The 15,029-nt window shown below is 29.4% G+C and overlaps 1 protein-coding gene across 1 annotated transcript; it reads right to left on the reverse strand.

Annotated features, from left to right (window-relative positions):
* Positions 1-8,875: 8,875 nt before the first annotated feature.
* Positions 8,876-10,292, reverse strand: LOC112779776 (UPF0725 protein At1g23960). Its single transcript, XM_025824116.3, has 3 exons — positions 9,751-10,292; positions 9,508-9,636; positions 8,876-9,391 (listed from the first exon to the last, which is right to left on the reverse strand). The coding sequence occupies exons 1-3, from the start codon at positions 9,976-9,978 to the stop codon at positions 9,212-9,214; spliced, it is 537 nt and encodes a 178-aa protein (XP_025679901.1). The 5' UTR covers positions 9,979-10,292; the 3' UTR covers positions 8,876-9,211.
* Positions 10,293-15,029: the final 4,737 nt, after the last annotated feature.

Consider the following 15,029-nt stretch of genomic DNA (forward strand, 5'->3'; position numbering starts at 1 on the left):
ACACATGATTGACTCAATCCTTTCACACTCAAGTTCTAACCTAACTTGACATTGGCTATGCTAATACCTAACTATTCACTCTTAGTGCTAACCCAACTAAGAAAGGGATACCTCACAGGTACAAGATACAAGACATAAACACACCTAAAGAAATCTGAAAATAACTCTAGGCTTTTCTCTCAAGTGTATCACTCAGCCTTTTTCCACTCATGGCTTTTACTTGAGCTTTCTCACAATGCCTTTTCTCACAAGAAATTACAGAAAGATAAACTTAAAAAAGTACATTACAATCAGTAAAACATGAAGGAGATTGACTTCATCAACAGCCTCTGTGCTATGCGAAAAACCAGATTAGCAAGCCTCTGATTCAGTTCTTCATATTGGCGGAATGCACCTTTGATTAGGTTACACTGTCCAGTTAGTTGAACTTCTTCAAAGAGCTCTCTCAGAACAATAACCGCTATTCACTGGTTTTCTCTCCTTACTTTCTGAATGAACAGCAAGCTTCTTTTATCTCCTTGCATGTGGCTTGGTTCTTCTTCCAAGGTCAACACCTTGAGCCTTGAGCTTTACCAACCCACAAGCTCACTTTTTCTTCTCAAACATCAAAGTAGAACCTTTGCTTCTGACTTTTCCAACTTGACCGAAAGCCATGAAGGAGTAACCGAAATTGTTTTCCAATGGTCAACTTGATCTTAGCCATAAAAATGCAACTTGGTCCCCAAGAATCTCTTGTGACCGTGGATTTGTAGCAGTGAAGAACAGAGATCAACTTTCCCTTGAATGCCATTTTCGGATTGTGCAGAGAGTTGGGAAGAAGGGATGAATATCTGATGCATGCAAGATGAGATGGATTACCTTTAACCTAAGTTTGATTTGGATTAGATTTTCTGTTTTAGCTTCTGTGCTTCAAGCTTAGATTTTCTCTTTCTTGCTTCTTTGGTTACTGGCTTATGGAGGAAGCTTTTCTTCTTATTCTCTTTCTTACTTTTCTGAAGTCTTGATGTGACTTGGTTAGAGAGGAGAGAAACGTTGCTTTGGTTGGAGCAATATGGTGGGAAATTGAAAAACAATTTCAGGCTTGGATCGGGTTCTTCTCTACTTCAGCCCGTTGGTGCTTTGCTATGCTTCTTTGATGAATTTTGTTTGAAATGAATGACTTGGGCTTGTCTTTATTCACACTTACCATTCAGCCCATTTGCCTTGTTTTATTTTCCATTCAAGTTGGACTGTAAATCAGATTTTGGCCTGCAACATATAATAAATAATTAGCAATATATACTTATTAATTAAACAAATCTAATTATTTATTTTGCCAAAAATAATGTTTATCATCACTAATTAATTAAGTTAATTTCTTAACTCAACAGGGACTATCCTATCTGCTTCACAGAGGAGAACAGAGACACGAATTTTCTGGATTGAGACTAAATCACAGCTGTCCAAAACTCAGTCATCTATTTTTTGCAGAGGATTCTATCCTTTTCTGCCAAGCCTCTGAGAAAGATTGTCATAGTCTTATCAAAATACTGAAGACATATGAGGAAGTGAGCGGTCAAGTGGTGAACCTGAATAAATCATCTGTGTTCTTTAGTCAAAATACCCCGGGACCTACTCGAGATCACCTAGCTAATATTCTTCGAGTGCCTCATGTGGGAAACCAGAACAAGTATCTCGGACTCCCAGTGGTGATTCAGAGGTTAAAAAGAGCTACTTTTAACTATATCAAAGACAAGGTAAACCAAAAACTCCAGCTATGGAAAAGGTCTCTCTTGTCTTCTTCTGGTAGGGAAATCCTAATTAAAGCTGTCGCAACGGCGATTCCGATTTACACGTTAAGCTGTTTCAAGCTACCAGACACTCTACTAGAAGAGATTCAAAAAGCTATTATGCAGTTTTGGTGGGGACAAAAAGGTAATGAACGGAGGATGCATTGGGTGGGGTGGAAGATAACGTGTAGACCGAAATCACAAGGAAGACTCAATTTTAAAGACATGAAAGCTTTTAACCTTGCAATGCTTGCAAAGCAAGAATGGAGGCTTTTAACAAGACCTCATTCGTTAATCTACAAGGTCCTAAAAAGCAAATACTTTAGATTTTCCACATTTTTGAGTGCTGAGACGGGAACAAACCCATATTGGGGATGGCATAGCATCATAGAAAGCAGAAAGGTGTTGGAAAAAGGAATTCTCTGGAGAGTTGAAAATGGCAAATCAATCAGAATTAAGGAAGATTCTTGGGTCATGAACTTTGTGGCTATTACTCCTAATCCTACCCAACCTCAGATCATGCTCCAAAATGGATGTCTGAACTAATTCAATCAAATGGCCAGTGGAATCAACAAAAAATAACAGAGACATTCAGCCCAGCAGTAGCAACAGCTATTTTACAAACAAATATCCAGGAAAGAGAAGATAAGGTTACCTGGATGATGAACCGAACTGGTGCATACACGGTTGCGTCTGGGTACAGCATTGCTTTCCAATTCAATCATCCGCCGCTTGAGTTTCTTCCGGAACAATGCCACTCGAAACCCCTTTGGTCTAGCATCTGGAATTTGAAAAGCCAACCAAAAATTAGAAGCTTTCTTTGGAAATTACTACATAATGCCTTACCAGTAAAGCTCAAAATTAGTGCCAGAATTGAAACAGTGAACTCGACCTGTCCTAGGTGTGGTTCGGCGGAAGAGTCAGTCCACCATTGTCTGTGGTTCTGCACTGATTCGTTGGAAGCTTGGCACCTAGTGGATTTCCCCATCCCAAACCCAGATGAACACCCTTGGCGATGTTGGAAAGAAGTTACAGAAAAAATGGAAGCTTTCAGTGACAAATCAGATCGAATGGAGCTAGCAGCTAACCTTCTATGGCAGCTTTGGAAGGCCAGAAATCGATTCATCTTCAATGGGTACAAGAAGCCTCCATTCCTTTGTGTTGAAGAAGCCCGTACTATTCAACAAGAACGAATGGGGATGAGTTGACTTTACCAATTCTTCATATTTCTTCAATGTAATAAACTTTTAATTAAATTCATTTGGTGAAACTTTTCCTTATGTACCCCATGTCTGCCATATCCAGCATTACCATGCTTAATAACCAGTTCAATGTGAAGAATGTTGGTATATTGAAAGACACTGTTGTTCAACTCGGCATCAATGAGGTATCTCTATTCTATTTCCTTCCTTTAATTAATTATACTCATAAGTCATAATTATCTGCATTTGTCTATTACAGGGCTTAAAGATACTCAAGACGTGTATGGAATTAGAGTCCGACATGGTTCTCACAAGGGTTTTCTTAGATTCATGAATATAATTTCGGATCTTAAGCATTTATATTTGTAGTAGCTTTAATTTCTACTTTATTAGCTTTATTTGCTTTAGTAGTTGTGAAATATTTATGTTTGTTGTTAGTTTTGCTTAAAATGTTAAGACTATGTTTCTAGTTTTAGGACGCTATTATCTTTTAGAGTTTGAAGTTTGAAGTTTGTGAAATATTATTTGTTGTTTTCTACCTTTTTTTTTTCTTAGTTCCTTTTCAATTTATTATCTTTTGTTTATTTATTTATTTATATTATCCGGCTTCATTTTTATTTAAACACATATAATAAATTATCAATATTAATGAACGAGTATGTTAATTAAATTTAACCACAATATTTTTTTAGTTTTTTGTTTTCATTTATTTGAAATTTTTAAAATGATTCTCATTTGAAATTAGTCCTTCTCATTTTAAAAATTTCAAAAGAATAAAAACAGAAAATTAAAAAAATATTTTATGATTAGCATAAGGTACTCCTTATGTACTCTTATAGGAATTAATTACTATCAATATAAAATAATAAAAAAATACAAGTCTTCAGAAAAAAAAAAAAAAAAGTCTATCTAATCTTTTGGATAGTCTTTTGTGATAGCTGAATAAAAAAACAAAAAAAATAATAAAGAAATTTTACAATAGCTATTCTAAAATCATTCTACTCTCATTTCGAATACTCTGTCAAGTATAAAAAATTTCAAAAATAAATACATCCTTTGCTCCATCTACAGTAGTTTTATACAGAAAAGGTTTATGGCCAATTTTACCATAACCTTCATCAGCCTATGATTTATCCCACAAATTTTTTATGATCCAATAATGCTCCACTTTTTATCAAATAATTGTCTTTCACTTCCAACTACAAGTACAAAATGACCTTCTTCAAATTCTAAATCGAAAATTTTCAAATTCTTTGTACCATAATAAATTTCACTTTACAAAAATACAAAGCACAGATAATATGACAATATTTTTTTATATTTAAAAAAATTAAGTACTCTAAAGTTAAAATATTCATACCACTTTTAAACTCTCAGATGACAGGTTATTCTTTTAACTATTTTTCAAGTTGAATTGTTTCAAAATTATACTTACCCTGGACAAAAGAAATTTAATTATTCTTATGAATAAAATCCTCCTAATTAATAGCTATCACAAGACATTTACAACAGAAAGTATGGATATAAAGTTAATAGTTGCTTAATAATTTTTCATCAATAGAATAATTAAGTTAAATTTATTAAATGTCATAAGGAAATTAAAGTATAAGTTTTAAAATTTAAAATCCAAAAAATCTTTTAAATACAATAAATTGATACTTGCCTATTTAAATTATGTGCTTGTCTTGATGGATTCTACTTATCCACCACATCAATCACACTCTTTTTTGCAAGTTCTTTTAGGGTGAGAAGATTATCGCTTACTTAGATTTTTTTTTTATTAATTTAATATTAATTAATAATAATTAATTATAATAGGAGTATATAAGGAGTACATAAAATTAATCACAATATATTTTTTAATTTTTTTGTTTTTATTTATTTAAAATTTTTAAAATATCTTAAAAATTTTAAATAAATAAAACAAAAAATTTTAAAAATATATTTTATAATTAATCTTAAGTATTTTTATTATAATTAATTATCATCAATATTAACCTAATAAAAAAATAATTTAAATAACATTGTCTAGTAAGTCTTGAGGGAAAAACCACATCGGATTTTTTGGATCGTCTTTTATGTGATCCAACAAAATTCTACTATCAAAAATCAAATATTATTCCATATGCATACATAACATATTTATATCTAAATGCTTGATATTATATTCAATAATGTTCTTTGAATAATAAATTAATTAACAACTAATGTATTAATAAGTAAGTTAGTCAACATTATAAACTTAGTTAGTTTTACTCTATTTAGCTTAATTGAATTTTTATCACGCGTGTATAAACTAATTAATCATTGTAATAGAAATTTAATTTTTGTTTTTTCTCTTTTCTTCTAATTTCTCTCCCTTTTATTCCGCAATTGTTAATTCGTAATAAAACATATAACTTTTAGTGTTAAAGAGTACTAATATTAAATAATTAGTTAGTGATGTCAATTGAATTGTGATAGTTTTTAAGTCTGTTATTGCAGAATAATTTACTTTTTAATTTTTTTTATTTTGTCTCTTTTCAATAGTCATGCATGACGGTATATATATATACAGAAAAATAGACAAAAGTACACTCAAATTTTTACACGGTGGACAGATGTACTCCTGAACTTTTTAATGAGTCATTTGTACACATGAATATAAAATTTTATTGTCAATTCTACCCCTCCGTGACCTGAGTAAATTTTTTGCGGTGGTGGAGGCCAGATGGCATAATATTGTATGATGTGACCAATTTGAGGTGACACGGTAGAAAATAGAAATATTCATTATAAAATTTGTTGAAATAAATACAAGAAAAAAAAATAATGAAATCAATGTTCATCTTCTTCCTTCTCTAATTTCTTTGAAACATATGAACCCTAACACAGGGTGTATACCTTTCATTGGCCTTGATGTCACATTCTGAAAGGGCTTCTATGGAGGACTTCTACTCACTCCAATAGATCAAGATGCCAACAACCAAATTTTTCCAATTGCTTATGCCGTGGTGGATTCAGAAACTAGAGATAACTGGAAATGGTTCTTGGAGCATTTACACAATGACTTGGACAACTACAAGGTTCATGGTTGAAACTTCATTAGTGACCAACAAAAGGTATGCATTTACACATATTAATTGAACAGGGTCTAATTCTGGCTATGCAACAAGTTATGCCTGAAGTTCATCATCGCTTATGTGATATGCATATTTGGAATAATTTCACAAAGAGATGGAAGGACAAACAACTCAAAGGGGCTGTGTGGGAGTATTGTCGAGCCACCACAACTCAAGAATTTGATGCTGCAATGTTGAGACTGCAACGGATCAATACTGGAGCATGGGAGTATCTGAACAAGCTTGATCGGAAGCAGTGAAAAAAAATCAGCAAGTAGAACTAGTACAATGGCTGCAACTCAAAATTAGTTGCTTTGGACAAAGGAGTTTTTTGGTTTTGGTGTTCTCATTTGTACCTGCAAATTTCTGATTGGAGTTTAAAAAATTGTTGTTATCATTTGCTGTGTTAGGGTTCATATGGTTTGAAGAGATTAGAGAAGGAAAAGGATGAACACTGATTTTATTATTTCTTTTTCTTATATTTATTTCATCAAATTTCATAATGAATATTTCTATTTTCCGTCACCTCAAATTGGCCACATCATACAATACCGTGCCACCTAGCCTCCACCACCGCCGGAAAATTTATTCAGGTCACGGAAGAGTAGAATTGACAACGAAATTTTATATTTATGTTGCAAATGACTCGTTAAAAAATTCAGGAGTACATCTGTCCACCGTATAAAAATCCGGGTGTACTTTTGTCTATTTTTCCTATATATATCTGTCCACCATGTAAAAATCCAGGTGTATTTTTGTCTATTTTTCCTATATATATCTGAAGAATATGTATGTTATCTATATATAGCTCAACTAGTTTTTTGAGACCATATATATGATATCTAGCTAGCATCGCCACGGTACACATATATATATATAAACTCATCTTCCATTCTTTTCATATACACTGCCACTTTTCATATATATATATATATATATATATATATATATATATATATATATATATATATATATATATATTAACTAGGTTTCAGCCATCAACAATTATTATTTATACTTATCTGGTATATGTTGCGAACATGACACAAATTGGCTTACACAATTTCCCCATCTTGATGCCAGTAAATTACAGATATAGCCTATATAGGATCGGATTACTTGCTTATCAAATAAATGAATATAATATAGGATATACTATGGGAAGAAAATGGTAATTAAGTTAATTTTACTATATAAGCTAAGCAAGTATTAATGTAGCTTCTCTCGTTTTCTGGAAGTCAAACGTTAATCAATTAAGGTTAGCATATGAATATGTAATGACGAGTAGAGTAGGACAAGACGAATATAGCCCATGGTGGGCTTTGGCAATTGATTTATTAATGACCAAAATTGTATAGTTATTTTCCATGTTAGCGGGGAGTGAAGGGCATAAGGATAATTTCACAAAGTTGGAAAGAAACGAGGCTATAAAGGGTGGTGGCGAGGTGGTGTTAGCGAACAGAAAACAAAGTAAGAGACAGAAGCGATGCAAGGAGAAGAAAGCACACATATTTCGAGGTAGCTAGCAGGTATGGGTTTAGAAGGGAGTGATACGTCGTCGTTTATGAGGGATTTTCTAAAAGTGTGGCAGTGGTCACTTGAAAGGAGATGCGTTGAAACTTGAAAGTAGTTCCATTTCAGAGGCGTGATTTGGTAAGGTTTGTATCTGATGTTTATTTTTCTTCTTTTAAAAAATTATATTTTCTAACATTTATTTTACAAATTTTGTTAAAAGTATAAATTTATTAGTATTAGTACAACCAACATTTCAAAACGTGTTAGATAAAAAGTGTTAATAAATGTCCACACTCTAGTAGTGCTCCTCCTTTACTTTATTGATTCTATTTTTGCTACTGTTACATTGAGGATATTATCCTCTGATAGTGTTTTATACTCGCTGCTATTACTTCCTGCATTAAGATTCATATTTCACCCTTTCAACGGGTAGGTTAGATTAAATTGTGTGCGCCCCAAGAGCCCAATACTCACTCACATGCACACATCTAAACCCTAAAATACACTAATTAATCAGCCTCTTTTCGTTATTTTGAAATGCAGAATATCAAGAACCACCTCTAAAGTCAAAATCTAATACAAACCACAAGGATGAGACATTTAAAATAATTATGTTTATAATTTTTCATTTGTCAACAGTCTTATAAACAAGAACATCAAATAACACTAGAAGAAGATATCTTAAGGAGACAAGAAATGAACTTATGAACCTCACAGGAAGCTACAATGAAATCTAAGCATAATGGGTAAAGCAAAAAAGCAATAACTTTCATGGTTAAAAAAGGACAAGAGGTGATGTGAGTGATATAATTATGCAAATGACTTAACAACCGTATAAATAGTTATTCAGAATCACAATCAAAATATAAAAACCTTGTTATTAAGCAATAACCAATAATGCAATGACATAGAAAACCTCATTTTCATATTATCAAAATACAGAATCTGCAAATAGGTGTCACAGCTCATATATCATATATATATTATATTATAGACGACATAAAATTGGTAATTATCTTGCAATAACAATTAGAAGGAAAAATAACAAAGGATTAGACATAAAAACTAAAGATTGAAGGGTTGTGTGTATATCTAGCTAACCCAAAATAAACAAAACATCAGAAGAGAAGCACAACAAATACAAATCGGGATAATTAAATTAAATTAAACTAAAGGAGATGCTTGTTACCTCGACATTCTTTATTACAATTCAAATAAGTGCCATAAGAACATCAGAAGTTGAGAACAAATGACAAGTGCTTAAATTCAATACGGACAACAAGAATATGAAATATTTGAATTCATTACATCTCTAATTTGTCATTGGTCAATAATCATAGATTATCAAGGAACATCAACTAAAAATTAATTTATAAATCTTAATGGCATACAAACTAAACACGTTCTGTCAATAGATGTGAACATTCACCAATATATGGATGATAGATAGAGAATTAGTCAATGTCTACTTTGGGCAGAATATTTAAAAGGCAAAACCATTAGGAACAAATTAAGATCCAAAGGTGATTGGGATTATGTGCTATATCTCACTAGTTTAATCTAACTAGTCTAAACAAACAAAACCATAACAAAAAAGCTCATGTAATATTTATACTTGACAAACTCACAAATGCCTCTCACAGGACATAACCTGCGAACCTTGGTTCATTATCTTTTTCCATACCCTAGCACGGAAGGTTCCAATTATATCGCCAGATATCGCCTCAAAAGTAATGTAGAACATTACACCAGCAACACCTTGAGAATTTGCTTTCTTAAGCTCATAAAATTCAAATTTTGTTTTCTGCATAAGAGTGCAAACATCCACATGCATAATATAATTAGAAGAATATTTAAAGCACACAATATCACCATACATAGATTAAACTTAGAATCAAAACTATTATAGAAGCAATTTACGTTGTTCTCATTGTAGACTTTCAAAGCTTGCTTGGAAAAACCTATCAAGGGAGGGCATCTTGCTTCGGTCAACTTATAGGGCTTAATTGAACCAGGTAGCCTGCCTTCAAACCTCTCAACATCGAATCCCTGTAAAGCAAAAATTCAAACCCTAACTAACAAGATCAGTATATCACAGAACACGAGAACAAAAGGGGAAAATAGTTAAATCACTAAATGTCTTGTGAGAGATCAGAGGCGTACGTCGCTTTCAATAACCTGCCTCCGATGTTCAAGAATTTCTTCATCAGTCATGAAGCGTCTAGGCTCAACCAGTACATATTCATCGATATCAGTATCATCTTTTGTCTCTTCCTCCATTTCTTCTTCTTTGTCAGAGGCAGCCGTATCCTCAACAACTTTCTCTTCTTCTTCTTCTTCTTTGGAGGAGGTACTGCCTCTCATACAAGGCCGTTTGGCGTGCTGCTCCATAGTCTCTTGTTTCTCTTTCTATAATTACACGATGCGATCATCCAAATCCATCTGATTTCCCTTTTCTACTCATACATTTTCCAATCGCAATAATCAGAATATATACTCACCAAAAAACAAAAATAAAAAGATTCAGAATATATGTATACATATAACGGAACAAAAATAACAACAATCACAGTAAGAATAGCAGAAGATTTTGCGAATGTGGAGAAGAAGGAGGACTCGAAATCTTCTCTCTCTTCTCTGTATATATATTAGGATAGCTGTAGATGGTTCTTTACATGACCAAGTGTTATAGTTATATGCTTGACAGATAATTATATCGTGGTGAAAGAATATAAAGTCCTTAGGTAGCGTTTGTTTTGAGGTACTGAGACAGAGACGAGAGACTGAGATTCAGTATCGTGTTTGTTAGTTCAGAAATTGATATTAAAATTTTTGTCTCTATCTCTAAAATTTCAGTGTTAAAATTTATGCAAATTAAATTAGAGTTTTATTCTTGTTTCAATTCCTGTCTCCCATTTTGTACCAAACAGAATACTGAGATTTATTTCAATGCCTGTCTCTTAGTCTCTGTCTCTCAGTCTCAGTCTTTCCGTCTCTGTCTCTCCACCAAACACTACCTAAAAGATTAAGAACATTATGCAATTTTTTTTTATTTTATTTTAGGACTCATTTAATGAGTATATTTCTATACTCATTTGTACATGTGACATAATCACATTTTATTTCTTTGACTGCCAAAATATCATGTCACTCTCCACACAAATAAATTTCGGTTAATAATCAAATTTATTTTTGAAAGATCATTAATTATTTAAATTAGTCTTTTAATAATTTTTTAATTATATTAGTTTTAAAAGATAAAACATAAATTAAATTAGTTTTTTTATTAGTTAGATGATAATATAGTAGGTTAATATCACATGTCAAAAGTCACCCAAAAAAAATATCACATGTCAAAAGATAATTAGTTGACGTGTTAGGTTAGTGACACATAACACGGCCATATGTCATTTGACATGTAAAAAGTTATTTATAATCAAAATAGTCCTTGAAAGTCCAAACATAAATCATTTTTATTTCAAAAATTTTAAAAATTAATCAAATTAGTCTTTATATATTTTTTTTATTTTTTTCATAATATTAAATTTAAAATATTTGTAATAGTACTAATTTTAATATTATTTTTTAGATTTTAATAAATAATTTTTTTACATAAAATAATAAAAATAATTAAATTATTATAAAGTTATTTTGTTATTTGTATTTTAAAATTTTATATTTTTAAATTGTAATTTTTTATAGTGTAATTTTTTTATTTAAACGAGTTTATCAAATTATTGTTGATTATATATTTAAAAATTTAATATTTACTAAATAATATAGTAGTTATTTTAAAATTTAAATTTTTTAAATTTTTAAAATTATAATTTTTATCATTTTTTAATTTATATGGTAAAACTCAATCATTAAAAAATTAATTTATGAAATTACTTGTTGAATCTTAATATTTTAATATAGTTTTTTTAAAAAGATTAAAATATTAAGGTTCAACAAGTAATCCCAAAAATTAGTTTTTCAATTATTGAATTCTACTATATAAATTAAATAATAATAAAAATTATAATTTTAAAAAATTTTAAAAATTTAAATTTTAAAATGACTACTTTATTATTTAGTGAGGTCCAAAATATTAAATTTTTAAATATATAATTAACAATAATTTGAAACTTGTTTAAATAAAAAAATTTCACTATAAAAAAATACAATTTGAAAATACAAATTTTAAAATATAAATGATAAAATAACTTTAAAATAATTTAATTATTTTTATTATTTTATATAAAGAGAATTTTTTTTTTTACCAAAAATAGGAGATTCGAACCCGCAATCTCTTAATTGAGTATGAGGAGACTATGCCATTTGAGCTATTACTCATTGACATATAAAGAGAATTTTATTTATTAAGAACTAAAAAAATAATATTAAAATTACTTTCAGAAACTATTTTGATTATAAATAATTTTTTTACATGTCAATTGACACGTGACATGTTAGGTATCACTGAACTGACACGTCAATCAATCATCTTGTGACATGTGACATTAACCTACCACATTATTATCTAATTAATGGAAGGACTAATTTGATTTATGTTTTATCTTTTAAATACTAATATGACTAAAAAATTATTTGAGGATTAAATTTAAAGAATAAATGATCTTTCAAAAACGAATTTGATTATTAACCCGACATTTATTTGTGTGGAGGGTGGCATGATCATTTTGGCAGTCAAACAAGTAAAATATAATTGTGCCACATGTACAAATGAGTATAAAAATGTACTCTCATTTTAAATTAATTTAATATTAAATGAGCCCTAAAATTAGAAAAAAAAAATTGCATAAAGTTCATATAAATATCTAATATAACTTCATATAACATATGTCTACTTTTTAATTTTTATAAGTACAGATCATCTTTAAAATTTTTTACCTTAGTTACTTTAGAAATTATTTTTATTATTTAAATATTGCAATTACAAGCACATAGTTTTTTATATTTATTAAATACAAAAAAAAAATTATATTTTTAAAAAATCTTACCAAATTAAGCCTACAGCTTTACATACAAACTTTTGTGTACTAAAACCATCAAATGATTTTTATTTGTATGGATCATTGAGTCTCAACAATCATTATCTTTCTTAAAAAAAATTTATTATGGTCTAATGTTTTTTTCAATAATTCAATAAAAAAATATGAGTCTGAAATTAATTACATAGGTATTTTAATCATTTTAAAACTTAAAAATTATAATTTCTAATATAACTAAATAGCCATTATCATAAAAAGATATTTTAGTCTCTTAAAATTAATTATAACAAATTATTTTAGTATTTTAAAGGTTAAGTATAAGAATATTTTAATATTATATTATTTTTTATTTTAATATAATCAAATAATTTTAATTAATCTTGTAAAAAAAATTAGTCTTTTTCATGCTAATGATTAAAAAGATATTTTAGTACTCTAAATATGAACTACAAGATTTTTTTATTTTTATTTTTATTTTTAAATCATATTCAAATTTTATAATTTTAACACAATCAAATAATATGAATTAGTCATATGATGGTTTTTTATGAATTAACTTTCTAAGACTATTTTATATTCTTGAACATCAATTATATGGGTATTTTAGTCTTTTTCAAATTAATACTAAAAGTTTGTTTTTGTTTAAATTTTAAAAAGAAAATCTGCCCTTTAAAATAAACTAAAAATATATTTTAGTCTTATTGAAATTAAATTCGAATTTTTAGTCTTATTAAACTATATAAATAATTCTTAATTATATTTCAGTCTTTTTAAAATTAAACTTAAAATATTGTTTTGTTGTTTTAAAAATTAATTATAAAGATATTTTAATTGTTCCAAAATTTTGAATTTGTAATTTCTAATACAATTAACTAACCTTTATTTTAAATAGGTATTTTAGTTTTTTTTTAAATTAATGCTAAAATATTGTTTTGGTATTTTAAACATTAACTATAGGATGTTTTAATCTTTTAATATTGAATTAAAATTCATAATTGCTAATAAATCAACTAATATTAATTATTTCTATAAAGATATTATAATAATTTTTTTAAATTATTACATAAAATTTATTTTATATTTTTAAGTTTAGCGTTAAAAAAATATTTTAATTTTTCAAATAACTCTGTGGAGTTTTTATATTTTAAAAATAAAAATCAAATTTTAATTTGTAATACCATAAAACAATTACAAAAATGAGAGAAAATCAGCTCCTTTATAATTAGTCCACTTTTAAAGTTAAAGTTTCTAAATTTATAATTTACTAGTGTTAAACACGTGTGATGCACGGGTTTATATTTAAATTTGATAAGTTAAATTAAAAATAATATTTTATAATCATATATTTTTTAAATTTAGTATAACACTATCATCGTCGTTATACAATAAACGTGTTAAATATGTTGTTTTATCTTTATTCAAAGTAAAATATAAATAGAAGAGTTTGAAGTTTATAATATTCTTGAACCATAAGGAGGGAGACATAAAAAAATAAGAACATATATAACTGTAATAATAGCATGTTAATTTTGTTGGGAATAATACACCATTCCCCCTTGAGAAAACACCTTTGACAGAGAAATAAAATAGACACAATCACAACACAAGAATTTAACGTGGAAACTCCAATTACCGGAGAAAAAACCACGGCCGTTGTCAAATGACAACCAGAGAATATCACTATGTGAAAATTGTTACAACACATAGACTTCTTTCTCTCACCGGCACCCCAGTACACCCACACTCTCTCAAAGCAAATATCTAACTACACCTCACAACACTCTCTAATAAAGAGTACAGAGGAAAAGAAAAATCAGATACAAGCTTAAAGTGTTTCTGACTGGTGCAAAAACAAATGGAGAACTTAGCCTCATATTTATAGCCTAGGCCACCCACTCCATTTGTTATTCTAAACAATGTGGGACTAATTCAACCAAATCCTAACAATCTCCACCTTGATTGAAATAGTCACACATCTTCAGCTTCCATTGTCAACACCGACAATTCTTTGCTGCCATTGTCTATACCGACAATCATAGTTCAGAGAACTATCATACTCCACCATGAAAGTATACTCACTTGGAATTAGACCACTCCAAGCATTTCGCCTTGGTACAGATCGAAACCTTGCTGAAAATTCATGGTGCAACTTCCAAATTGGCTTTTCCTGGAAGTTCTTCAGCCATCGACCTAACTCCGCCACACACCTTGCATCTCAACGCCAACCAATGCCCGTGTGCAATTGTGGACCCGATTGCCACAACTTATCCTTATCCATGGCAGTGCGGCAATACCATGAGGATACTTCTTGTCTTCTAGAAAACATCATCTTCTCTCATAGAGAGAGCAACCAGAGATCTTCTCCTTCAACGCCTTGTGCAAACCTGATTGTATCAACACATCCTTGACTTGTATTTGCCACAAGCCAAAATTGATTCTTCCATCAAA

This window comes from Arachis hypogaea, chromosome 19 (genome assembly GCF_003086295.3).
Source record: "Arachis hypogaea cultivar Tifrunner chromosome 19, arahy.Tifrunner.gnm2.J5K5, whole genome shotgun sequence".
In the NCBI taxonomy this organism is placed as follows: Eukaryota; Viridiplantae; Streptophyta; class Magnoliopsida; order Fabales; family Fabaceae; genus Arachis; species Arachis hypogaea.

Excerpts from the sequence above, each read along its gene's own strand:
- LOC112779776 (XM_025824116.3), bottom strand. The coding sequence starts at position 9,978 with ATGGAGCAGCACGCCAAACGGCCTTGTATGAGAGGCAGTACCTCCTCC. Across the intron at positions 9,637-9,750 it reads GGCAGGTTATTGAAAGCGAC|GGATTCGATGTTGAGAGGTT; the intron begins GTACGCCTCTGA and ends TTTGCTTTACAG. Across the intron at positions 9,392-9,507 it reads AAGTCTACAATGAGAACAAC|AAAACAAAATTTGAATTTTA; the intron begins GTAAATTGCTTC and ends ACTCTTATGCAG.